This window comes from Agelaius tricolor, unplaced genomic scaffold (genome assembly GCF_023055355.1).
Source record: "Agelaius tricolor isolate 1412-34295 unplaced genomic scaffold, bAgeTri1.0.p SCAF_12, whole genome shotgun sequence".
Lineage (NCBI taxonomy): Eukaryota > Metazoa > Chordata > Aves > Passeriformes > Icteridae > Agelaius > Agelaius tricolor.
The window spans coordinates 5,720,912-5,745,904 of record NW_027269272.1 but is presented as its reverse complement, the minus strand read 5'-3'; the positions used below and the strand labels follow the sequence as shown (position 1 = coordinate 5,745,904).

The 24,993-nt window shown below is 48.4% G+C and overlaps 1 protein-coding gene across 2 annotated transcripts in view; it reads left to right on the top strand.

Annotated features, from left to right (window-relative positions):
• The first annotated feature begins 12,642 nt into the window (after positions 1-12,642).
• Positions 12,643-24,993, top strand: part of RYK (receptor like tyrosine kinase) — a 53,896-nt gene continuing 41,545 nt past the window's right edge. For both annotated transcript variants that reach the window (XM_071437309.1, XM_071437308.1), the window contains exon 1: positions 12,643-13,029. In XM_071437309.1, coding sequence (XP_071293410.1) covers positions 12,747-13,029 — 283 coding nt within the window. In that variant the 5' untranslated portion in view covers positions 12,643-12,746. The remainder of the gene's footprint in view (positions 13,030-24,993) is intronic.

The following is a 24,993-nucleotide window of genomic DNA, read 5'->3' as shown; positions in this document are numbered from 1 at the left end:
GGCTTCAGCACTTGGGGAAGAATTAGGGATCCTTGGGGGGAGCATGGCACAAACAGGGATGGAGTCCTGAGCACACAGGCTCCTGTTGTGCTGTGGATCCTTCTGGCTGCCCACACAGACACACAGACACACAGACACACAGACACAGAGTCATGTGCTGCACAACTGAGGCAGGGCTCTGCATGCCCCAGACTGCCACATCTCACTCACAGGCCAGGGAACAAAACCCTGGGATGACAAAGCAGGAGAATTCCAGGGTGAGCTCTACCACCACAGAACAGTCTGGAGAAGAGAGAGGTTTGGGCTTACCCAAGTACTGCAGCCTTCCAATGGCTAAAGGGGCTCTGAGAGGGCTGAAAAGGGACTTTGAGCAAGGGCATGGAGGGATAGGACAAGGAGGAATGGTTTCCTGCTGACAGAGGGCAGTGTTAGGTGGGATATTGGGAAAAAACTCTTCCCTGGGAAGGTGCTGAGGCCCTGGCACAGGGTGCCCAGAGCAGCTGTGGCTGCCCCACCCCTGGAAGTGTTCCAGGCCAGGTTGGACAGGGCTTGGAGCACCCTGGGCTAGTGGAGGGTGTCCTTACCCACGGCAGGGGGGTGGAATGAGATGTGCTTTAAGATCCCTTCCAACCCAAACCCCTCTGGGATTCAATGCTTCTCCCTCCTGGAGACTGAGTTTGCCAGGTAACCCCGTGTGCTCCCCAAGCCTGACTTTCAGAGCATGACTAGAAAGTGCTGCTGGCTCCAACGTGCCGAGGCAAGCGCTGCCTCTTCCTGCAGGTTCTGCAACAAACTGCTGCTGCTGCTGCTGCTGCTGGGCTTTTGTGCAACACCTGGAGCCTTTCCAGAGGCTGGCAGGTAGGGAGGGATGGGAGCCTGCTCCGGGAATGCTGCTGGGTCAGCCTGTGGTCCCACACCGTGAGGTTCCTGGCACGGTGGGTTGGCAATGCTGCTGCACTCACCCCCTCCCCAGGAGCAGAACCAAGGCAGATTTTGTGATACTTTCTTTTATTTTATCCTGTTCTCGAACAGTTACCCATGGGCTGGGGGAAACTCTCCTCTTGTATTCAGGTTTTGTGCAGAAATTCCACAAATTCTTTGAAAACTCCCCAACTTTCTCGGCCTCGCTGCAATCTCGGGGCTTCACAGCCCTCCAAAATCTGTGGAATGAGCAGCATTTCCTGGTGTTGAAATGCTGATGTAAGAGGGTGGTGAATCAGTGGGGATCTCTCAGCCTGAACCATGTTGTATGGCTGTTAGTGCTGAAGTTTTGCTATTCTAATCCACAAAACCCCACACAGTCCAGCCGGAGTAAATGGCGAGTAACCCCGCTGCAGCCAGTGTCAAACCTGGGAACTGGTGGGAACTGAATTTATGCCAAACTATTCTGCTTGGTGGGACCCTGCTCCAAACAGCCTGGATGCCATGCAGTAATCCAAGCAGTGTGTAACATTGTAAAGGGTATAAATAGCCGGGTGTGTCGGAGGGGCAGGGGGAATTACAGCAGCCTTGGAAAGATGAGCTGAAAGCCAGCTATGGGCCTGGGGCTTGAATTCACACTCAATTCTGGCTCCTGCCATGTTACAGGCACTAAAACAAGTTGGCTTTGCTTAATACATCCAGCTTGTACTGCTTTGTTCGGGTCTTTAAGTAACACCCATCAAACTGGGGTGCTGGTCCCCAAGTGCTGGTCTCCTTCCCTGCCAGCAGCTCACTGAGGATGGTTTGGCTTCTCCAAAGTTAGAGCTGCCTGCTGCCTTGAACCCAACTCCTCAGCCAGCAGCATCCTCATGTTCCCCCAGCTTTTCCAAGAAAAAGCTGACGCAGCTGCAGATTGAGGGGCAGAGGCCACAGAGCCACCAAAACAAGGACGAAACGAGTCCCCAGATGCCACGGCATGATGTGGGGAGATCCTTGGAAGTGACAGAGGAGACCATCACCCCCAGGTTACGGCAGCCTGGTCACCGAGGGCCGAGCCCTGCTCAGATTCCAGCGTCCCCCTCCTCCAGGGTGAATGAACTCCAGTGCTGCTGGAGTTTGGAGCGGACACTGTGTCCACATTCTTCAGCCCAGGGCCGGGAATGTCAGCTCCTGTCCGGAGGCCAGGGGCTGGCATTCCTCCCCGGTGCTGCTCCCAAGGAATGCCAGCCCGGAGGGTGCCGGGGAGAGGGTGCCACTGGCTCGGGGGGATCAGGGGAGACACGCTGCTCCTCCAGGAAAGCCTTTGCCGAGCTGGCAGAGCCGGGCAGGGTTAGCACATGTGTGCTGCTGCCCTGTGTTTACTAAACACTGCTCCCGGCCAGAGGGAATGGCTGGAATTCACCCCTCGCTCCCCAGCAGACCCCAAGGACATGCAGGCGGAGCAGGGGAATTCGCTCCTCCAGCCTGTTGCCATGGCTGCATATTTCAGAGACTCAAGCAGGGAAAAAAATAAAAGGAGAAAACCAAAACATTTCAATGGGAGGGAAGAAAAATAGGAGGGGGAAAAATGCAGAAGAGTAATGAGAAGGACGAGCGAGTCCAAGAAATGTATTAGATCATCCTCAGAAACTGGTGTCTGAGGAGTTCTCCACAGCTTAGGCTGTTCCAATATTTACTGTGTGTTATTTAAACCATGACTCCTGGCACCAGCTGGGGCTCTGCAGCACCACGAGCTGCTCGGGAACGTTGTTAAAAGCTGGTCCTGGGCTCCAGGAGAGGGGCTGGAAGCAAAATATCCCTGCTGGCTGTGGAAGGCAGCCTGCTGCAGGGGAGCTGCTGGATCCTGAGAGCAGGGCTGGATCCTGAGAGCAGGGCTGGATCCTGAGAGCAGGACCCAGCGCAGAGCTGGCAAACAGCAGTGTGGGATATCAACTCCTAAGTTACAGGATCAGAGCCTTGGAGAGGCTGAGCAAGGACAGGCAAGGGCTGGCTGCAGTGTGAGAAAGGAGCTGAGCTGAGCAGCAAGCAGAGCCTGAGTGAGGGTGAGATGCACACCTGCAGGCAGTGAGGTATCCTGGCTCCTCTCATCCTGGAGGGACTTGTTGCTATCAGTGCCCTGCGTATTTAAAGTCACTCTGTGGGCAGTTTTTTATGAGCAGGTTTTGGCACAGGGGTTGCTTCCTGTGCTTTGTGTCCATGGCACTCTGGAAAAGCATCCCATTTCTCATGCAGAGGCAGTGCACAGCATCAGGAGCCTGGAGTTCCCACTCTGGCCAGGGTGATGCAAGTCTGGCTCATGTATCCCTGTGGTACCAACTGGAGTTCACAGGGGAGCCACAGGCATGCCAGAATCCAGCTGGGTTTAAAACCCTGCAATGATCGGGCACCTTTGGCTACCATATCTCCAGGAGGAATCTGGATCTGCAGCAATGTTTATTCTGTCCTGGGATTCCCACTGTTAATTACACGATATGGAACGATGGTGCCATGGTCTGTGCTCCATGCCAGGAGTGCCAGCGCTGTCTGACCACATGCAAGAGCTGGTCTGAAGCTGGAGGTGAACAGGAACAATTTCCCAAGGGATAAAATCAGACAATCAGGTTTGGGTGGGAAGAGACCTTAAAGATCACCTATCTTCACCCCCTGAGACAGGCAGGGACACCTTTCACTATCCCAGGTTGCTCCAAGCCCTGTCCAACCTGGCCTGGAACACTTTCAAGGATGGAACAGACACAGCTTCTCTGGGCAACCTGTGCCATGAGCTCTCCACCCTCCCAGAAGGGAAGAATTCCTTTCCAATATCCCATCTGGCAATGGGAAACCATTCCCTCTTGTCTTGCCACTCCAGTCCCTTGTCCCAGGTCCCTCTACAGCTCTCCCAGATCCCCTTTAGCTCTGGAAGGTGCAGTGAGGTGATCCCAGCTCCTTCCCCTTCCCTTCCCTTCCCTTCCCTTCCCTTCCCTTCCCTTCCCTTCCCTTCCCTTCCCTTCCCTTCCCTTCCCTTCCCTTCCCTTCCCTTCCCTTCCCTTCCCTTCCCTTCCCTTCCCTTCCCTCTCCCGCTCCGACAGCGACACCTGGCGGCCCGCGCCGCCCTTGTACCCCCGCCCGGGCCCCGCAGATCCCGGGGCTGGAGCGTGTCCAGGAAGGGAACAGAGCTGGGAATGGGGCTGGAGCACCAGGAGAGGTTGAGGGAGCTGGGGAAGGGGCTCAGCCTGGAGCAAAGGAGGCTCAGGGGGGACCTTGTGGCTCTGCACAGCTCCTGACAGGAGGGGACAGCTGGGGGTGGTCGGGCTCTGCTCCAGGGAACAGGGACAGGACCAGGAGGAAGCAGCCTTGAGTTGTGCCAGGGGAAGTTTAGATTGGATATGAAGGGAAATTTCTTCATGGAAAGGCTGTTCAGGTGGTGGAGTCCTCACTCCTGGAGGGACATAAAAGCCAGGTGGATGTGGCACTTGGGGGCACGGGAAGCCTTGGCAGTGCTGGGGGAACTCTTGGACTCTTTCATCTTAGAGGGCTTTTCTAACTTAAATGGATTTTAGTCACCCATTCCCCACAGCAGAGCGTGCCAGTGGTGTTTTCCAGCCTTTTCCCCGTCATTCATTCAGGAACATTTCTCCCTGGCTGGTTCCATTCTGCTCACAATAATGAGTCTTTAATGACAATCCTGTTGCATGTTCAGGACAAAGCTTAGAAATGAGGGAGAGGGGATCTGTTGCCCTGTCCAGGAGGGATAATCTCACTGCACGGGCGGGGAGATGCAAATATCACCAATCTAAAAGCAATTTTGTGAGTGAAATGCATGGCTGTAAATTATCCATACAGCTTTCACCCCATAAAAATGCTTGTGGATGGTTTTCCAAGACATGCCTTTTGCTTTTCATGGGGTTCAAGAGATATTAAGCAGCAGAAAGTTCCTTTCCAGCTGACCTAACCCTCACCCTGCCCCACAAGGAGATGCCTGCAGTAGGAAACAGGGGACAGAATGAATTGCTGTGACCCATCAGTGTCCAGCCCTGTCACCCACAGCTCAAGAAAATGCTGAAATAAGACCTATGGAAGTGGTTGAAGGTCAGACTTCCTCTTCACAGGGAAAACCCAAGGAAATGCAGCTTATTTTACTCATGCAAGCAAAACAGCTGAGCACAATCATCACAAAGCAAGAAAATGCCCAAGGATTTTTGCCACAACGGAGACAAAATTTAAATCAGCTGGTGAAAATGTGTGAGGACCCTGCAGTCCTCATCCAAACTAGGGCAAGACCTGGCCCGTGCAGATTCTTGTTTCCAGGATCCCTTCTCACTGTCTTTGGGGCTTTAAAAGATTTCCTAGCACAGAAATCAATGTGGGAATACTGCAGGTCTTACCAGAAGCATTTCAAATATTTTGGATTTTTTTTTTATTTTTAAAAGAAGTTTTCATTGAATTTCAGGTATACAGGGCTCCATGTGGTGGGAGCTGCTGGAGAGCAAACGGTCTGGCCAGGATTCTGAAATCATCCAGGAATGGTTGGATGGGAGGAGGACAGGTTGCCTTTCCAAAGCCTTTTTCCTGACTCTTCCCACAATTTCAAGATGAGGATCTAGGAAAACACACCAGCACTGAAAGAACAGAATAGAGCCAAAGGCACAAAGCATTTTAATGAGGCAAAAACATCCTGCTAAGTCTTTTGGTTTATTGATGTTGAGCCTGTTCCAAGCCCAAAGAAAAGGACTCTGAATCTATTAAAATAGTTGGCTTGTGGGATCTGCAATGTAAGCATGATTAAAATCCATCTATTTTTATCCATATGAGAATATATCAGCCAGAGGAATCTGGGGTTTTTTTCGGAAGTAAAATATATTTGTCTTCAAAGTATCCAAGTGAGCTCAGTGTGCAAAAGCATTGCCCAGTTCTGGGAAGAGAGAAAGGTACCTGGATCTGCAGCTTCCCAGTCCCTTTGCTGGCTGGTGCTGGTGACATTCCAAGAATTGTAATGCCATTTGCACAGAAAATGGGTGACAAGAGTTAAATATCTGCCACCTGAAGAAACTGAGGCTTGCTGCTGCCCAGAGCAATCTAAACCCTGAGAGGAGTGGGGGAGTCCTGCTCTTTCCTGCTTCCAGTTTGGATGGATTCAGGGGCTCTACAATCTCTTCTGTAGAGGGTGTGGGATTTGCTCAGTACTTCTTTCTGCTTCTCATTTATCCCAGTGAAAATGGGGATTTTAATACTTTCTCAGAGGGAAAGTCACATAAATATTTTCCACTTCCTGGGCAAATGCTCCAATTGTGCTTTTGTAAAAGAGGGATGGGAGACAGTGACTCCTACAATTAATTATCTCCATTCCTGTATTGTGTGTGGGCTCTGAAAAAACGTGGTAAACCATAAACTAGCTCCAACTGCCAGAGCACAGGGAAACACTTGCATAAGTGACCTGTAAAACACAACCACATCAGTTTGTAACTGCTGCTCTCTTGGCTTCCCAAGGGAAAGGGGAAGTCCTGGAGAAGACTGAGCTCTCTGAGGATGGGTGCTGTGTTTGGAGTCATGTGCTGAACTACAATGAAAGGTCTGTTGTTTGAGCAGAGACATAATAAAACCCCTGGAGACCAATTTTGAAGGATCATTTGCACTGAAAAGCCAACAAAAGACCAAGCAGAAGTAGGTTCAGGTGCCTGCTTTCCTTCTCCCTCTGACAGATACTCAATTTTCTCTCAATTTTTCAATGGAAAATGGTTTGATTTGTAATTTTCTGTCCTGATACCAACACTCACCTGAACATCAAGCTCTGATCAAGTGCAGAACAAACTGCAACAGCATTATAAGCCTTGTTGTGCAACACCCATGGCCCCAAATCTTGGCATCCACTGGCAAGGAAAAGGCTCCCAATGACACACAAACATCAGCCAGCAACCCCTGGGTGTCCTGGGGAGGGAAGAGGTGACACAGCCAGCCCCCAAACACAAACAATTTATTTCTTTTTAGCAATATCATGGCATGCACACTCCCCTTATAAGGCAAACACAGAAATGGCATGTGCCTTCCCAACCACATGCTGAAACCGTATTCCAAGGCTCTGCTCTCCCCCAGCCTCCCTTGCTTCATGCCACAGCAGCTCCAGCCAGCTTCATGCTCCCAGGATGTTTTTGCCATTAAATGCTACATTTCCAGGAACTTGTACACACATTTCCCTGTGCTGCTGTGTGATTTTCCTCTCTGTGTATCCCAGCCCTCTCTGTGTATCCCGGTTGCAGCAATGGAGCACACAGCCCTTCCTTCTCCAGGGCAGCTTTATGGACCTGTGGGCACAATTAGGAAATAAATAAAGGAAAAGTAGAAATCTGGTGCAAAGGGGAGCAGGGTGGAAGTCTGAAGGCTTTTACCTTTCCTTCAGTGCTATTCAAGAAACAGGGGGCACCGGTCTTCCCAACAGTGCTGCCTGTTTATAGTTGATGTAATGGGACAAAAAGAGTTTGTAGGAAGATCTGTACCTTTTAAACTTTGAAATTTCAGCTCTTCCCTCCCCTGGAAGACTCCACGGGTCAGTGCTGATTTGAGTGAAGCCATCTGTCTATTTATATTACTCAATGTGTTGTCCATTCCCTCATTCTCAGTTCTCCTCCTGCTTTGGGAGAAGGCATGGCAAATTCAGGGATGTGGGAGAAAACAAGCAGCAAGTCACCAGTTTGTTCCACCCTGATGAGCAAGGAGAACTGGAAATCCTGGGGCACCATGCTCTGGGAAAGACAGGAGAGGGCAAGCCCTCAGAAAATGGCAGGAAGTGAAGCAGAGAAAATGAACAGGGTTTTTCCTATGCAGAAGTGTATGGACGCATGCTTGCCCATGGAAAGGGGCAAATAAATACTAAATAAAGGGGAATACTAAATAATAAAGAGGTCAATTAATACTAAATAGCTGAGGAAGCCTGCTGCTTGCACAATCTCAGCTGTGCCTAGCATTCCTAAATCTGAAGCCCCTCTTGCCCATTTCTAATGCTCACCCACGAGCAAAGCCAAAGCTCCAGAGCATTTCTGCAAAGAAGCCTTGCAGGCAGAGGTCCTTGAGCAAATGATGAGCTGAAGATTCCTGGGTGACAGAACCAAGGTGCAGTTGAGTTGGAAGCCATCCAAGCACTGAGGTCACCTGGTACTCATAAAGGAGAGAAGCTGTTTGAAGGGGAAAATGTTGGAAGACTGATTGGAAGAGGCAGCAGGACTTCATTCCTGTGTCTGTGTGAAGGGGCCAGCTCTCCTCCCCAGGGAATGCTGCACAGTGACTTACAATCATGAAGAGGAGGTGGGAAAAGCCAGCCCCCATTGCAGCAGCGTGTGCGAGCGAGTCTGGACAGGGAGCAGCCATTCCCAAAGCCCTGTCTCCCATCTTCCAGCACCCACATAAACATCCCTGTATCATGTGTCTTCCATGAGGCCCTCATGTATCAAATTCCTATCAGTGCCATTAATTGTCAGCTATTTGCTTTTACAGATTTGTTTTACATGCAGAAATGAATCCCAGCTCCTCTGTGCCTCTCGGGACACGGCGGTGGTAAATGCTGATACAATCAGGCTGGGAGCACATGCAGTGAGGCATCCCAGTGTCTATCCAAGCAAAACTTTTCCATGTGAGTGCTGTGAGTTCACAGCTATTGCTAGCAGCTTGCCACGGACAGACTTTGTGTATCCTCTTGCAATATAATCTTCCCCAGAATGGTTTTGAAAGACCGTGAACTCGATCCTGCCAAAAATAGTCTGTGCAGCCAAAAAAAATCAACACAAGATCTTCAGTGTTTGAGCTGGCCTGTGAATTGCATTTTTCACCTTTTTCCAATGAGATGTTTCTTGACATCCATGAAACCTTCATTTGGCTTCTAATACCCCCAATTATCCTTGCAGCCTGCATTTTAATTACAACATCAGAGCCCAGCAAGCAATTGGCTTCATAGGCAAGGGGGGCCTAGCCAGTCCTGTAGCCCCGTGAGCGGCTGTGCACAGGCTGGCAGCTGCAGCCCAAGAATGTGTTTATTTGTGTTTGGTTTATGTGGTTTTGGTGACCTTTTGTTAAAATCAGCCAGTGGCTTCCAGGAGGCAAAGTTACATAGTCACTGAAAAGAAATGCAGGGAAATAACCCCGCACGGGCCCTTCTGCTGAACGTCACATTTGTGCTGAATATTGTGTCCTTATGCCCAAGGCAGGGGTGGCTGAAGTTGAGGTTAAAGTCATGTTTGTTATCCATGGTGGCTGCATGAATATTGTCCCTTTGGTGCTCATGAAGAAGGACAGGCCAGAAATAAGTTTGGGAAAAATGGGGCTCAGTGGAAAATGAAAAATGGACCCCCATGTTGGGGTTCCTGTGGGTCCTGCCACCATTACAGGCTGTTACAGATGAGGAGTGTCACTCACAGATAAAAAGAGCTGTTTGTCTCCTGCCTGGTGCCTACACCACGTTTTCAACCTCACTGGAGTTGTCCAGCCTCCAGAGAGCAGCAGCAATTTCTGCTGTTCCTTCACACTCACTGTGATTGAAGCAGGGGCCCTCCAAGAGATAAATCCATGCCAACACTCTGTTAGTGCCTTCCCATATAAGCTGCCTGCTAATGTCACCAGAAAAGGGCATCAAAATTTTGGTTGGTCTCTGGCTGGCAAGCCTCAGTCTTGGTTTTGATCACATCAGATACCACACATTGTCTGTCTGTCTGTCCACGAGTCCCTAAGTGAGGTGCATCAGAAACCACGCCGAGTCTGGGATTTAGGCTACATCTGCAGGGCAAATAAACACAGATGCCCAGGCGCCGTGCTTCCAGGCTGAGGAAATGGCCTGTGGAGAAGCTGTGGTGTGGAGGGCTCTGCAGCCTAGGCCACATCCCCCAACTACAACCCTGCATGTAATTTCCAGCTCCATCCCAGTTTGGTATTTTATTTTTTTTACACCTCACACTGTTTAAGTAAGTGATGGATATTGTGGGGAGGAGTGCGAGCGATTTCTCTTTCACCTCAGTGATTAGAAGAACAGAACTTCCTACACACTTTCCACTCTTATGATTATGAGCTGAAAGACTCAGTGATTGAACCCTGCTGTGGCAAATTAGCCTGCAGTGTCCTCCTGTCACAGTGTCCCACAGGAAAACATTCCTCCTGGCAGCTCAGGAGGGAGCTCAGAATTTAAAGACATTAAGGGATTTAATGGTCATAAGTGAATATTGTGATGCTTCTGCTGAAAATCTCAAGCAAGCAGGCAGCTCCCAGCGATGGATTTGCTAAGAGCTAAGCTGTCACTGCTCTAGGGATTCCAGAGGAGCTGGAGAGCAGCCAGGTGTGACAGCAGGTAGGAAGGTGACAATGCAGGTGGCTCTTCAGCCTTGATAAATGAGGAACAAGGTGTGTTTAGGTCAGCAGCCAGCTCAGAAAAACAAAATCCCATTCCTAAGCCAATTGGAACAAAGGTTTTGTGTTTCAGGGGAAAGGTGGACACCTTGAAAAAGGGTTTTGCACCAAACTGCCACAGAAATCCTTATTTTTGAAATACTACACAGCAGAGAATTTTGGGAAAAGGTCAGGAATGTTTGTATAGGAGATTCAAAGCCTCTCAATGGAATTTAATGTTGTTTGCATCGTTGGACTTGATTATTATTGCATTCTTTTAAAATATATCAGCTGTCAAGCAGCCCTGCTGCTGGCATTCCATACTGTAACAGAACAGGAGATGTGTTTACAGTTTGGATTTTACTTCAGGATCGTTACAGGCAGCAATGGCTTGGCTGGAGCTGAAATCCCCATCCTCTGTGGGCCAAAAGCCCTTTGTTACAGTGAAATGAAATGCTGCTGCTTCTTAGCTCTGAAAGGACTGTAAGACAAAAAAGCAGATTAAAACATTAAATACAACATCAGTATGTTTTATATACTTATAAACAGCGCATTTTAAAAAACCTTAATTTTTTTTTTGTTTTAAAAAAATTACCAAAAAAGGAAATTCTCTTAAACTAAAGCATGGGTATTCCAGCAGTATTTCCAACTGGGAAAGCTTCTGAGCAGCGTGCTGGGTTTTGGGTAGTGGGGGAGCTATAGGAGTGGTTTCTTTGAGAAGCTGCCAAAAGCTTCCCCTGTGTCTGATGGAGCTGATGTCGGCCAGCTCCAAAACAGACTTCTCATTATCCTACAAATCTGGTAATAAATTCCATAAATTTCCTCAAACTTCCCTCCTGTTTTGCCCATGACAGTAATTGCTGAGTGGTCTCTTCCTGTTTTTATCTCAACTTAGGAGCATTATATTTTCTCTCCCCTGTCCAGCTGATGGAGCAGCTTTGGTGGGCACCAGGCATCCCACAGTCTGTCTCTGGGGGATTATCTTTTCTCAGGGATATTTTGGCAGAGCATTTCCATTCATGGCCGTGAACCCCTGGCCCACCCTGGATGGATGGCTGGGGCAGGCTGGAAGTATTTGGGGATGGAATCAACCACAGCTAAGTGGGAGCATGGAGATGTGTAGAGTCTCAGGATGAGCACGAGGTGATTCAGTGGGTGCATCCCACTGATGGGGGATTGGGGTCAGATGCCATAAAGGACCTGGCCAAGGCTTTGGAGATGCTGGTCAACAGTGGCTGAACATGAGCCCAGTGTGCCCATGTGGGCAAGAGGCCGATGGGTCCAGCAGGACCAGGGCAGTGACAATGACTGGGCACTGTGAGGCCCCTCAAGTGCTGTGTCTCGTTCTGGCCCTCATGACAAGGACATCGAGGGGCTGGAGCGTGTCCGGAGAAGGAAATGGAGATGGGGAAGGGTCTGGAGCACCAGGAGTGGCTGAGGGAGCTGGGAAAGGGGCTCAGCCTGGAGAAAAGGAGGCTCAGGGGGGCCCTTCTGGCTCTGCACAACTCCTGACAGGAGGGGGCAGCCAGGTGGGGTCAGGCTCTGCTCCAGGGAACAGGGACAGGATGAGAAGTATTGTATTTGTGGGGTGCCCCGATGAAGGAAGGAATGATAAATCTGACTCCATGTTCTCAGAAGGCTAATTTATTATTTTATGATACTATATTTAAGAATACTATACTAAGGAATACAGAAAGGACACTTACAGAATGCTAAAAAGATAATAATAAAAACTCAATATTCTCTCCAGAGTCCCAACACAGCTTGGCACTGATTGGCCAATGAGTCAAAACAACTCATACCAGAATCCAATGAAACAATCACCTGTGGGTAAACAATCTCCAAACACATTCCCAAGGGGCAAAACAAAGGAGAAGCAAATGAGATAAGAATTGCTTCCCTTTTGTCTGAGGCTTCTCAGCTTCCCAGGAGAAAAATCCTGGGTGAAGGTATTTTTCCAGAGAATGTGAATGGCACAGAGAAGGAACGGCCTCAAGCTGTGCCAGGGCAGGTTCATATTGGGCATCATGGAAAGGGTGGCCAGGCATTGGAAGGGGCTGCCCAGGGAGGTTTGAAGTCCTCACCCCTGGAGGTGTCCAGGGAAGGCCTGGACGTGGCACTCAGTGCCATGGGTGAAGGGTGACACGGTGGGGATCGGTCACAGCTCGGACCGACAGTCTTCGAAGTCTTCTCCGAGCTCAGTGATTTAGTCATTCCGTGACGGGCCCTAGGCAGAGAGCGGGGATGCTCTGTGTCCCTCCTCCTCTTCCTCCCGGCGCCGGGCGGGATGCGGGAAGAGGCGGGAAGAGCCGTGAGGGGGATCCCGCCCCTCCCGCCCGCGCTCAGGGGCCGCCCGCGGCGGCGGGAGCGGCGCGTGCGCGGGGCGGGGCCTGGCGGCGGCCGCGCCGTGCGAGGGTCCGGCGGGGCGGGGGGGTCCCGCCCGCTTCCCCCCGGCCCTGCGTCCGTCCCTCCGTCCCCGCGGAGCGATGGTGCCGCGGCGCCGGGAGCCCGGCGGGGGGCGGCGGGGCCGGCCCCGTGAGGCGGCGGGGGAGGCGGGCGCGGGGCCGCGGCGGGGCCGGCGGGTGCGGGGCCCGCGCCGCCATCTCCTCCGCCTCCTGCCGCCGCCGCCGCTGCTGTTGCTGCTGGTGCTGCCCGCCGGCGTGCAGGGCCAGCCCGGCCTCGGCCCGCATGCCCCGGACTGGCCCCCCAGCGGCCCCGGGCCCAGCCTCAGCATCTACCTGAGCGAGGAGGAGGTGCGGCAGCTGATCGGTGAGTGCGCCCCGGGGCCCGGGGGCAATGCGGGGCTGAGGCGGCGGCAGTCCGGCTGCTCAGGAGGGGCTCAGGGGAGTTCTGCGGGCCGGAGTGCAAGTTTAGGGGGCTGGAAAAGGATGGGGAGCTGTGGGACCGGACTGGGAATGATGGGCGTTAGCAGGACCGGAGGTGGCTGTGGGATCCGGGGGGAATTGGGGTGTCTGTGGGAATGCTGGGAGGGAAACAGATCTCGGATTCTGGGGAGGCAGTGAGTGGGGATGAAGGATCTCCAGCTCATGAGAGGATGGGGGTCTGTGAGTCTGGAGTGGGGATGGGTGAATCCAGAGATTTGTGTGGGTTCTGTGGGAGTGGCTGCGAGCAGGGATGAAGGAGCTGGGGCTCGGGAGGGTTGGGGGCTCAGGCACTGGGGTGGGGATGGTGGGTGTCAGCAGGACCAGGGCTTTGCTGGGGGGTCCAGGAGACGGGGAATGTCTGTGGGATGCAGATTTGGGGGTGCAGAGGAGGATGGAAAGGGTTGTGAGTGTGGACGAAAGACCTGGAGCTTAGGAGAGGATGGGGAACTATGGGACTGGGATGGGGATGGGTGATCCCAGGGATCTGTTGGTTTTGTAGGACTGGGGTCGTGGTGAGAATAGATGAGTCAAAGGGGTCTCTGTGCTGCTTTGTGTGTGCATGTGGTTAGAGGAAGAAAAGGCTTCACCCTTATGGTGAGGGGCTCCCCAGATTGGAGCAACTGAGGATGGTGTCCTGTGGGAGCAGGGTAAGCCCTGGCAGAGGTGAGCTCAGGCCCATGATTTAATTAGCCCGGCAAGCGACATGCAGAGGGCAGAGAGGAGACCTGGCAATAATTGGGTGTGTGTGTGTGTGAAAGGAATCTTAATTTCTAGGCAGGCTGACAATTGCTGCGCAAGGACTTGGAGGCAGTTCCTGAAGTCCCCCATCTGGCCCGCCGTGGAAGGCTTTCACAGGAGTTCTGTGCTTGGAGAGTCTGACTTAAACAAAGATTTGTTTTCTGTAGGCTTTGCCTTCCATAGGCTCTTGTTTAGAGTTGGTGGCTGGAGTCTCAAAACAAATCTGTTGGTGTCCCCAGTGATTTGCTTTTCCCAAGTGCCCTGTATCTCTGCAAGCTGGAAAACTGGCAGTGCAAGACTTTATTTGCGTCAAATGGACAAAATAAAAATATCTCCAGTTAATTTGCACTCCGTGAGCACACAGCTGACCCAAGTCAGGGGATCTGAGCACTGAAGAACACTGTAAACATTTTTCCCTCATGGTTTGCCCTGGTGATCAGTGTCCTGCTGTTGTCATTTGTACGTGGCACGTGCTTGCTGCCAGATGCTCTGGTACAGATAGAGGGTGAAAATGTCTGGCTTGCTGCTGAGCTGGGATTCTAAATAAGTAGTTAATCTTGGGAGTACTGAATGGTTTGAGCTCTCCCCTGTCTAGTGCCTGAAGTCTCTGTTAGTTGGATTTGTTCAGGCTTCTGTGGCCCACTGGCATAATTATTCATCATGGAGTAGCAACTGAGGAGGCAAGATGTGCTGTTACTATTTTTTAAGCTAAATTTCTTCCTCTAGCTTCCATTATGGGTGTCTATTACTACATGGCTGAAATCACTTACTACTCTGTGACTGGTTTATATCACTTTTAGTATCTGACATGAATGATCTATTCTGCCTCTGTGACCCCAGAGATAAATTGGAATCTAATGTGGAGGTAAACTGGGACTTCCTTCAGTTAGTGGGGTTCAAATCACTGGAAATCTGTTGCAAACTAAACTTCCACAATCTAAATTGTGTTGTTGGCATGAGCAGAATTTATTTTAGGGTATCTCTACATGTGCCCTTGGCTGTTGGTGAGATGACGTTTAAGGAGGCATTTAGACACAGGCCAGTTTATCAATAACTTCATGTATTCTTTTGGCAGAAGAAAATCCAGAGACAGTTTTGTTCCAGGTGCTCACGATTCTGGAAACAAAGCCAGCTTTTCACATGTTCCATTTTGTAGTATCTGATTGAGATTTACAGATTTACATATAATCAAGTTCATGGTTTAAGGTCTCGTACTGATGTGTGAACTTGCAAAGGGCAGTGAGGGGGTTCAGCTTCTGGAACTTCCCTGAGAAAAGCTGTGGTTCAGCAGATGCTGGGATAGTCAGTCACGGGGGATAGGAAAATGAGCTTGCTTGTGAAGTGAAGTGTTAAGTTCACTGAAGCTGCTAATAGAAACTGGATTCTTTCACCTTTTGTCTCTAAACAATCTCGTGTCTGCTACTGTCTTGCTGTGGCTGAACAGAAACACTCAGATTTCCTTCTCATCAACCCAAATGTTACATGGCATTACTACAGTTACTACAGCCCGTGCTGTTTTCATGCTTCTAAATATCACCCCTGTACATCTTTAGGTGACAAGTTTGATTAGGAATAAATGTAAGCCCACGTGTGGCTGCTGAATCAGTCACAGACAGCAGTGCAGAGCTGGAGCATCCCAGGGTCTGGTGGGAAATCTGTGGGGCCATATCCCCATGTGGTCTCTCCATCAGCCAGGCTGACACGGTTCAGTGGAGTGTCTGGTGCTGCTGCTTTCCCCAGACCCAGAGTTCAGTGTCTTGCAGAACCATGGGTTGTGTTTTAATCAGGCTGTGGCTCTTGGAAGTGAAACAGGAACTTGTTGCAGATTATTTGTGGCTGCTGTTCTTTGTGGCACAGAGGAAGGACAGAAACAGTGATTTACAGTGAAAACTGCCTGCTCCTTTCCTGTGTGCTCACGCCAGATTTCCACCGTCGGGCTGTGGAATTCTGACCATGTGTCTGCCTTAGGAGGAATTGTTTTGTAGTCTTCAGGACTTTATGTAGAAGAAAACCAGAGGAAACTGGCTCGTCTTGTTGTGTGAGGTGGATTTTTATTTCGAAACACTGTGGAGTTCTCAGGGTCTGAAAGCAGGACTTGCTGTAAGGCAGGCATATGGTGTCTCTGTCAGAAATATCCCTTGCCATTCCCATGGAAAATATTCCCAGCCATCCAGACTACAAGCCTTTGGGAAAAATAATCTGTGGTTTTCACATAGTTGAACGTGTCAGATTCCACTTACACCAGGCAGGATTCAGCACTAGAGGGGATGGAGTAGGAAGGAGTGAGCTGAGGGGACTTGGTTGAGGTGACTCCAGCGATGGCAGCAGGAGGCTGAGGTGTCAGGGTGAGAGCAGTGGGGAGGTACAGAGTGAGGGGGAGTTGGGGAGGAGGAAGGGAATTGCTGCTTTTTGGGGAGAGACATCCAGAGCACCACAACCATATTAGGGGTGTCTGTGAACTCTCTTAGCACCATCATCTGTAGCTTTTTAGAGCTGGTTCATCTGGAGACCCTTTTTTGGGCCTGTGCTTAGACCTGAAGAAAGTTTTGTTAGTCTTACCTAGTGACTGTACAGGTGTGAGAGCACCACCTGATCCTGTCCCTTTTTCCAGTGACCACCCTGTGGTGCTGAACATGCAGGTGGTGTGGAGTTAGTGATGAGTTGCTCAGTAGGAGGTCTCTGCTTGATTTAGTGACTTTCATTGCAGTTTTCCCATGAAGTCAGAGTGTGGTGTTTGCCCCATGTTGAAATGCTCCATTGTTCTGCTTTCACAGGATCCTGGGATGTGAGGGCTGGTACATCCCTGTTTTGCAGGTACAAATCTAAGGTTTAGAGAATAAGGTAGAAAATACTCATTATTATTAGATAGATGGCTTACTTTACTAATTAAGGATTGGATCTAATCTGTTTCAGAACACGATGTTATTTGGCACTTTGTGCATTCCTGGTGTATCTTTTAGACCTTGATTGTGAGTTCCCAGCAGTTCAGCCTCACAGGTTCTACCCTCTGATTCTGAGGACCAGAATCAATAGCTGCCTGTGAAAACTTGGCTTAAGCAGTTTTCCTGGCATTGCATGCTGTTCTTTTGCAGCATTCATGGCAGCAGGAAGGTGCTTAAGCAGTGAGGACAACCCTTTCTGTCCCTGCAGGGTTTTTTTTTGGAGACTACGTGCCTTTCAGCTGTGAAATTGGTCTTGTGGATAGCCCTCCTGTCACATGGCTCTGGATCTTTTTAGGAGTCTGGTCTGGATGTTAACTGAGACTTTAGTCCCATGGGGAGAAAATACCACCACATTATTGTGTAACTAAGGGCTATCAGAATGCATGTATACAGGGGGCTAAATTAGAATTGCAGGGGAATTTTAAAGTCAGAAGTCCTACAATGTTTACATTGAGTTTCCAAATTTAGTGTTCTCTGGCCTAGTTTCTTCTGAGCAATCACTGAATGCTGTCTGTTGTTAGTTTTATATTTGCACTCACTCAATTACAGAGTTAAATTAATTTCACTTATGTGACTTGTACTTATGTGTTCTAGAATTTCATTAAAAGCCATTGTGCAGTTTACTAAAATGAGTTGTCTGGCTGCAAGATGCACCATCGATGCAAAATCTATTACAGCAGAGGGTTGTTTGTTTGGTTTGTAAATTGAGGTGGTGACTCACAGGGTGGTTGAGGTTGGCAGGGACCTCTGGAGGTCATCTGGTCCCACCCCTTGCCCAAACTGGGCCACCCAGAGCTGCTTGTCCAGCACCACATCCAGGAGCTTTTGAATGTCTCAGAGGATGGAGACTTCCCAGCCTCTGGGGGCAGCCTGTGCCAGTGCTCAGTCACCCTCTCTGTATGAGTTTTTCTTGCTGCTCAGGCAGACCCTCCTGTGTTTCACTTTGTGCCTGGTTTTTGGATCTTCTCACTGGGCACTGGTGGGAAGAACCTGCTTCCATCCTTTCTGCACACACCTTTGAATATTTATATACATTGATGAGATCCCCCCAAGCCAGCTCTTCTCTGGGCTGAACAGCTTCAGCTTTCTCAGTGTCTTCTCATGGTAGAGGTGTTGCAGTTCCTTTAATTCCCTTTGTGGTCCTTCACTGAACCCTCTCTTGTTGCTCTGTGGCTCTTCTCTTGGGAAGCCCAGTGCTCCAGGTGTGCTGTCACCAGGGCTGAGCAGAGTCCTGGGAAATTAGAGGCCAAATTCAATATTGTATGTTAGAAATGGAGTCTAAGCATCATCCTGTTGCAGCAGATGATAATTGTCTTCATTTTATACTGTGAAACATCTTTGTTATGTCACTGTTTTGGGGAGTTGGTCACACACAGGAGTTCCCATCAAAAGTGCTTTATGGTACTTGCACAGCATCTATAGTGGCTGGAAATCCTCTTGTTCCTTTGTTGCCTGATTGTTATGAAAGGGAGCTGAAAGTGGGTATTCTTTGTGATTCTTGAAAAGCTTCAGGGCCTTGTTAAAATCCCTCTCAGCCTGCCTTGGACAGAATCACAGCCTGAAGCACCACCAGCCAGCCAGTGCTGTGCTCTCAGTGAGGGCTGTTAGCAGCACCCAAGATCATTTTCCATGGGAGTTGGGGAACTCACAGGTACTGGAAAAAATGCAGCAAAGAGCTTCTAAGGTTGCAGGAGGATGAAGGAGATGTCCCCCAAGGAGCAGATGTTTGAGTACCCCAAGGTATAGAAGCAGGTGTGTGTGTGGTACAAGAGTTACAGTTCAGGTTCAGGTTCTCTTGTATATGTGTTCTGAAATCTTCATTTCCCAGCTTTTAAGTGCTTGGCTTTGAAGAACAGAAGCTTTTTGGAGGCGGTACTTTTTCAGTGTTCCACATGCCTGTCTTTGCAGGAGTACAAAATCCCACTTCATGGCACCAGTAGAAAGGGAAGATTTACATAGGTGCACACCTGGATGGAAAGTGCACTTCTAATCCTGGCAGACACCACACACTGAAACAAAACTGAACTGCTGAAAATGTTCTGATATATCCAGTGAAGTGCAGGTGCTGTTTTTAGGATAATAATTCTGTTACCTTGCTCTGTAAAGTCCTTTAGCTCACTGACAGACTGTGATGGGTGTGCAGTACGGTGGGTTTGGGATTGTGGGTGAGTTCTACCCAGCCTGCTCTGGAGCTGTGGGGCTGGGGACAGGCAGATCTTTGGGGCTGTGCAGCAGCAGCAGCAGGTTGAGACAAGTTCCCTACAACAGCATGTGTTCATTCTAGAGCCTCCCATTGTGCCTGGATGTCTGTCTGTCTGATTTACCTGTGTTCCTCCTGGAGCCTCCCATTGTGTCTGTCTGATTTACCTGTGTTCCTTCTGGAGCCTCCCATTGTGCCTGTCTGATTTACCTGTGTTCATTCTGGAGCCTCCCATTGTGCCTGGGTGTCTGTCTGTCTGATTTACCTGTGTTCATTCTGGAGCCTCCCACTGTGCCTGGGTGTCTGTCTGTCTGATTTACCTGTGTTCCTTCTGGAGCCTCCCACTGTGCCTGTCTGATTTACCTGTGTTCATTCTGGAGCCTCCCATTGTGCCTGGGTGTCTGTCTGTCTGATTTACCTGTGTTCCTCCTGGAGCCTCCCACTGTGCATGGGTGTCTGTCTGTCTGATTTACCTGTGTTCCTTCTGGAGCCTCCCACTGTGCCTGTCTGATTTACCTGTGTTCCTTCTGGAGCCTCCCACTGTGCCTGGGTGTCTGTCTGTCTGATTTGACCCAGTGACATGGTTCATGTCCATATTGAGGCTTCTGAGAATGAGCTGCAGTTGGGGCTCCTCTGTCCCTTTCCATTCTGTTACCTCCCCTTTAGCTTGCACACTTCTAATAACAGTGCCATTTCTTTGGGGATGTGTGAAATTGTATAATCCACTGCAATATTGGTACAGCTTGCAAACCTGCAGAAGAACAAGCTTCTAGAAGCTTGCAATAGGCAGTGGAAGGCCTTCCTCCTAGAGGAGGCAGCCTCTGGCCTGGATTAGGATTGCTTGGAACCATATTCTGTGATGCCACTAAGGCAGAAGTCTGAAATAAATTTCAGGCCTTGTGTGTGTTGATCTGCTCAGCATTGCTGAGGTGGGTGGTTGAGTTCTGAACCCTGCTTTACCACATCAGCTGATGTGTTGGGATTTACAGTGCTGAGGGCTCTGTCTGAATCCTGCCTGGAGAAGGCTCTTTCCTTCTGGAAATCCGTGTTCAGGGGGGACTGCAGGGGTGGAGTGCAGCTGGGCTGCCTGGTGCAGCTCTGTCTGTGCTCAGGCCTGGGAGGAAACAGCCATTTCAGCTCCCCAGAGGCCAAGGTCTGTCTAGTGATAAATGTTTGTGGCTCTTGTAACATTTGTGTGTCAGGGACTTGGAAGAAACCTGACCTCTGAAGGCTGTCCTGGTGGTGATGAGGGGAAAAATTCCCGAAGCTGCATTCCTCATTCCTGTGAGGAGGACTTTACACCTGCATTCTGTTTGGCAGCATCCTATTTATCACTGCTGATTGTTTGGTCTCTTTCTCCCTCCAGTGCACAGACAGAATGGAAACGAAAGAGAGGAAATGGAGGCACAGCTCCCTGCATGCATGAGAAAAGCCAGCAAGAAAGGCTCAGGATACTGAGAGGAAGGCAGGGACCGAAACTGCTCCCAAACACCACCTGCGCAGAGGGAAATAAAGGAGATAGGGATCATGTTCACAGGCACAGAAAATCCCAGGGTGGTGTTTTCCTGAGAGTGGGAGCTGTGGAGGCAGCTGTACTGTACACCCTGGCTATTTTAAAGCTCGAAGCCTTGTGTTTTTCTCCTCCCCTTCTGCTATTCACAGTTGTGTTTGGATACTGGAAAAGCTGAATTAATGAGACAAATTCCAAATGTGTTGATTCACGGTTGTGCTGAGCTTTAGTGAAATGACTCGATGACTAATTCCTACCTGAAACTCTCCAGACTGGAATATCGTGGAGGCTCCTACTTTCCTTGCAGTGGAGTCAGATTTACTCCTCTGTACTTTAGTGTGCAGGATTGAATCCTACTCGAGGTCTCAGCCATGAGAGCAGGGAGTACAGGCTGAAGTGCATTTAATGAGTTGTGCCTGTTGAATTGAGCTCTTTTCCCTTTTTCCCCCAGAATGGCAGCAGCACCAGCAGCTCCCATGTCGGGATGAATGCTAACACTCTCTGCAAATGCCTTGTGATGGCACAAAGGGCTCGATGGCAGAGGCTTCAAAGGCACTATTCCTCTTCCATCGCTGCCTTTGTCCTTCTTTCAAGCGGATAACTCACATATTTGCACTGACTGCTCCAGAGAGCTGGGAGCAGAAGCAACAGCATGAAACTAATGTGATGCTTTAGAATTTCCCTGCCACTTACTGGGTGTTGAATAGCTGTAATTAAATTAACCAGAATATTGATTTCAGCACGCTGCTTGGGAAAGAGCAGAGCACAAGCATGGGAGCTGCAGCTTGGAAAGCTAGAGCAGGCTGATAAACTAATGATGGTTATCCTCTCCAATCTGGTTGGGCCTTTATGAAGGAATTACTCTATTGCAGAGTAATTCCTAATAAAAGAAAAAAATACTAAGCTCTGTAGGTTTAGAGATGGCCACAGGAGTGAACAGACCTGGCTTGGTTTGTTTAGAGCTTGGTTTTGTGTTAAACAATCCGTATCACTCTGATCAAAGTGTTCAGAGCATCTCAAAAAGATGTGGGCAGTCCGTCATCCCTTCAGCAATCCCTTTGGGCACAGAACCAGCAGTACAGACTTCAAAGCTGAGGGGTCTGAAGTGTTTTTTTTGGTATTTTAAAAACTTTTATTCCATTTTCAGTCTCATATAAAAAATAAAACAGTACAAATGTTACAATTCACACCATTACAACCAAACCCCAACTGTTTCTTAATTACAATACACTATAAACATTTCTTAACCTATCAACTTTTACCACACTATCCTACAAATAATTTAAAATCAATCATCTAAAATTACCTCTCCTAAATCCTACTAAAATATCTTTCATAGTTCTATTTCTCTAAAATATCTAATATTTTTACAAAACCACCTTTTAAAACTTATTTCTAATTCTGTTTCTCTCTCAACAATATTTATCCTATTCCATAGCATTTCTAAATCAACATTTCTTATCTCAAAATTTACATACAAATACACACTATATGAACCTTCAGTCAAATTTTAAATATTTTATATGAATCCATTTCCCACATGATGCACTGAGGGAGGGGGTGTGTCTATTCTTCCTAATTAATATTAAATTTATTTGTGCTCTGTCAGGTACTCATTACTGGAATAGCCTTGGCACTGGCCCAGACACTGTTCTGGAGGTGACTTAGGGTCTTGTCTACAGGGATAACTAAATCAACGTGTGGGTGCATGGCTGTAACTAAATGAAATAAAAATACAATGGCACAATTTCTCTGGGTAGGTGACACTGAAACACCACAAACACATGTTACTCATGAGCCCAAATGGCACCTGGCATACTTTGAGGTGGTGTTTTAGCTGGGAAGGTGACAGCAGCTCCCTTCCAAAGCTTTGGGGCACTACTGAGCATTTGATCAGAGATTTTATTTTGAGAGCAATGCTCTTGGCAGCTGCAGTTCATGAGAAGGGAACCTTTTTTCTATTTTCAGTGTTTGCTTTCATTCTAATTCAAAAGAAGCATCAAACTTCATATTGCAGTAATTATGAGATTTGCCATAGCTGCTAAGTTAAATTTTTATTTCATAAGTACACTTAAGAATAAAGTTCTTTTATATTGTTCAACAGTTAGATTTATTTTTTGTATTACTGAGTTTCCTTTCAGTTGCTTCCAACCCTGTGCCATTCCTCTTCTCACTTGTCCCATTTCTCCTTGCCCTGTGTGTAAATCCTTGCCACTAATTTTCCTCTGCCTCCAAGTATCCATTTTGTTCATCTCTGCTGCATTTTTTCTTTGGAATTGGTGCTTCAGGTAACTCATGTGCACCATCCTGCCTACTAACAGCAACCTGGCTGCTGTTCTGGTGAGTTTTCTAGGTTTTCTTTTTTTCTTGCAGTGGCCAAATTTCATTTAGAAAGGTGTTGTCAGGAGCAGAGTTCACTTGCATTTTGCTCTGAGGTGAGATATACAGTTGTGATTTAGGTTTTTCCCCATGTCCCCATTAAGAAGGGTCATTTAACTATTTCTACAGACATTTTTATATCCTACCTAGCAGAAAAGTGGAGATTTTTTTTTTCTGTAGGTGAAGGAGAGAAGAACAAGCAGGTGGTTGAAATGTAGTTGTTGCTGTTCAGAGACAAATAAATGGTAAGCAGGTGGGTCATAGGAACAATAAATATCTTCTATTTAGTATGGATGGAGTTAAATATTGATTACTTCAGCAGGTGGCATCTCCTAGGGGAGCTTCTTCCTGTGGAAGTGAAGTCCTCCCTCTGACTTTGCAAAAGGCCTTTCAGTGGAAAAAATCCCATTTGCCCGGGGTGTTGAATTTGCAAATTGTATTTAACAGTATCAATGAGGTGAATTGGGGGTGAACTGCCTGTGAAGATTTCACAAGGACTTAATGAGAGCTCTCAGCGAAGAGTTTTTCTCCCATTTGCTGGGTGTTGGGAAGCTTCCTGCTAAGATTTCCTGCCGGGGAGTCTTGGTTGGTTTTCAAGGATGCATTAATTGCCTTGAAGTTATGTTGGGTATTTCCTCAAATTGAATGCCTTGCACGTTGTATTCCCCCTCCAGCTCATGAGAAGTTAACTCTGCCCAGGTAACCAATAACCACAGCCCATGTTCCTTCTGCTGCTGCTCCTTGGAGTTGGGTGAGCTTGCAGAGGTGTGAGTATTGCTGGGTTTGTGCTGCTGCCTTATCTCTTGGCTTGACACTGATCACCATCCTTTGACAGTCCCTGGTGCCTGTGTTAGGAGACTGAAAAGCTGCTTCTTCATCATCTCCATGCTGCTGAACCTTTAACTTGTTTTTGCCCTGATTTATTTTTCATCAGTCATCTTTTCCACAGACTCCCAACGTGTAAGGTGTTTAAAAAACAAGTATTTCAGCCCAAAATCCTGCCCAGCAGCTCTAACTGACAGACTGTAGCTTTGTGGAAAGCTTAAGTAAAAATGCAGGTGGAAGGCTGTGGTCAGTTACTTGTTTTATTAAAGCAAAATTCACTTTATTATTGTATACACTGGATATGCACAAATATGATGTAAGTAGTTTTTTGTGTGTCAGTATTTTCAGAGGCTTAGTATTACATTCCCAGTAGTTTGCTATTTTCTAAACTAAATCGATCCATGTGGATCAGTTTGCATTTTTTTCCTTGTATCTTTGAACTCCCAGCTGTAGTTTCAGCCCTGGGCAAAGCTGATTGTTGAATTAATTAAGTACATTCAAACTAATAAGGCTTATTCTGGGAACGTGTTCTTTCTACCCTGTTAAAAAAAAAAAGAAGCTTCAGTAGTCAAGAGCTGATTTTTAATTCTGCAGTCACATTTCCTTCTGTTTGGGCTGTATTTTCCAATTTGCAGAACGTGCTGCAAAACCAGCAAAGTTTAGCATTTAAAGTCAGTGTTTCAGACTTAGGGGGGTGCACTTTAAATGAAAGGAAAATTGAGGTAAAAAGAAGCTGTCTTTTTCAGCAAGGTAAGTTATCCAGTGCTGGGAGAATCCAGTGTGTTTGTGGGGTGAGATAAGCAGGCTTGGGAGGGAGTGGTGTGGGAGGGGTGTTGAACCTTGGGGTCTGTCCTCTCTCACATGAGTGTTCATCCTGGCATGGAAACCTCTGCTGTGGCCAGAGGACTGACCCACATGAGCAGCTCAGGAGCAGAGGCCTCATTCTCTGGAGTGCATAATAGAACAAATAAAATATTTATATAGAGATCATAACTCACTGAACTGTGTAAATCTTGCCTTTAATTGGTTTCAGTGGCTGTGAGTCAGGATCAGGAGTGGCTCTGCTCTGGGTGGGCTGTGGTGGTTTGATGTCACACTGCAGAGATTTCTCAGCTGCTGATGAAGAAACTCTTTTAAATTCCAGACTAGAGCATTAAGAAAACAACCCCCAATTTCAGTCATTTCTCTGCTGGGGAGCCACTGGACAGATAATTGTGAGCTATTGTTACCAGACTGCTGTTAATGAAATGCTGC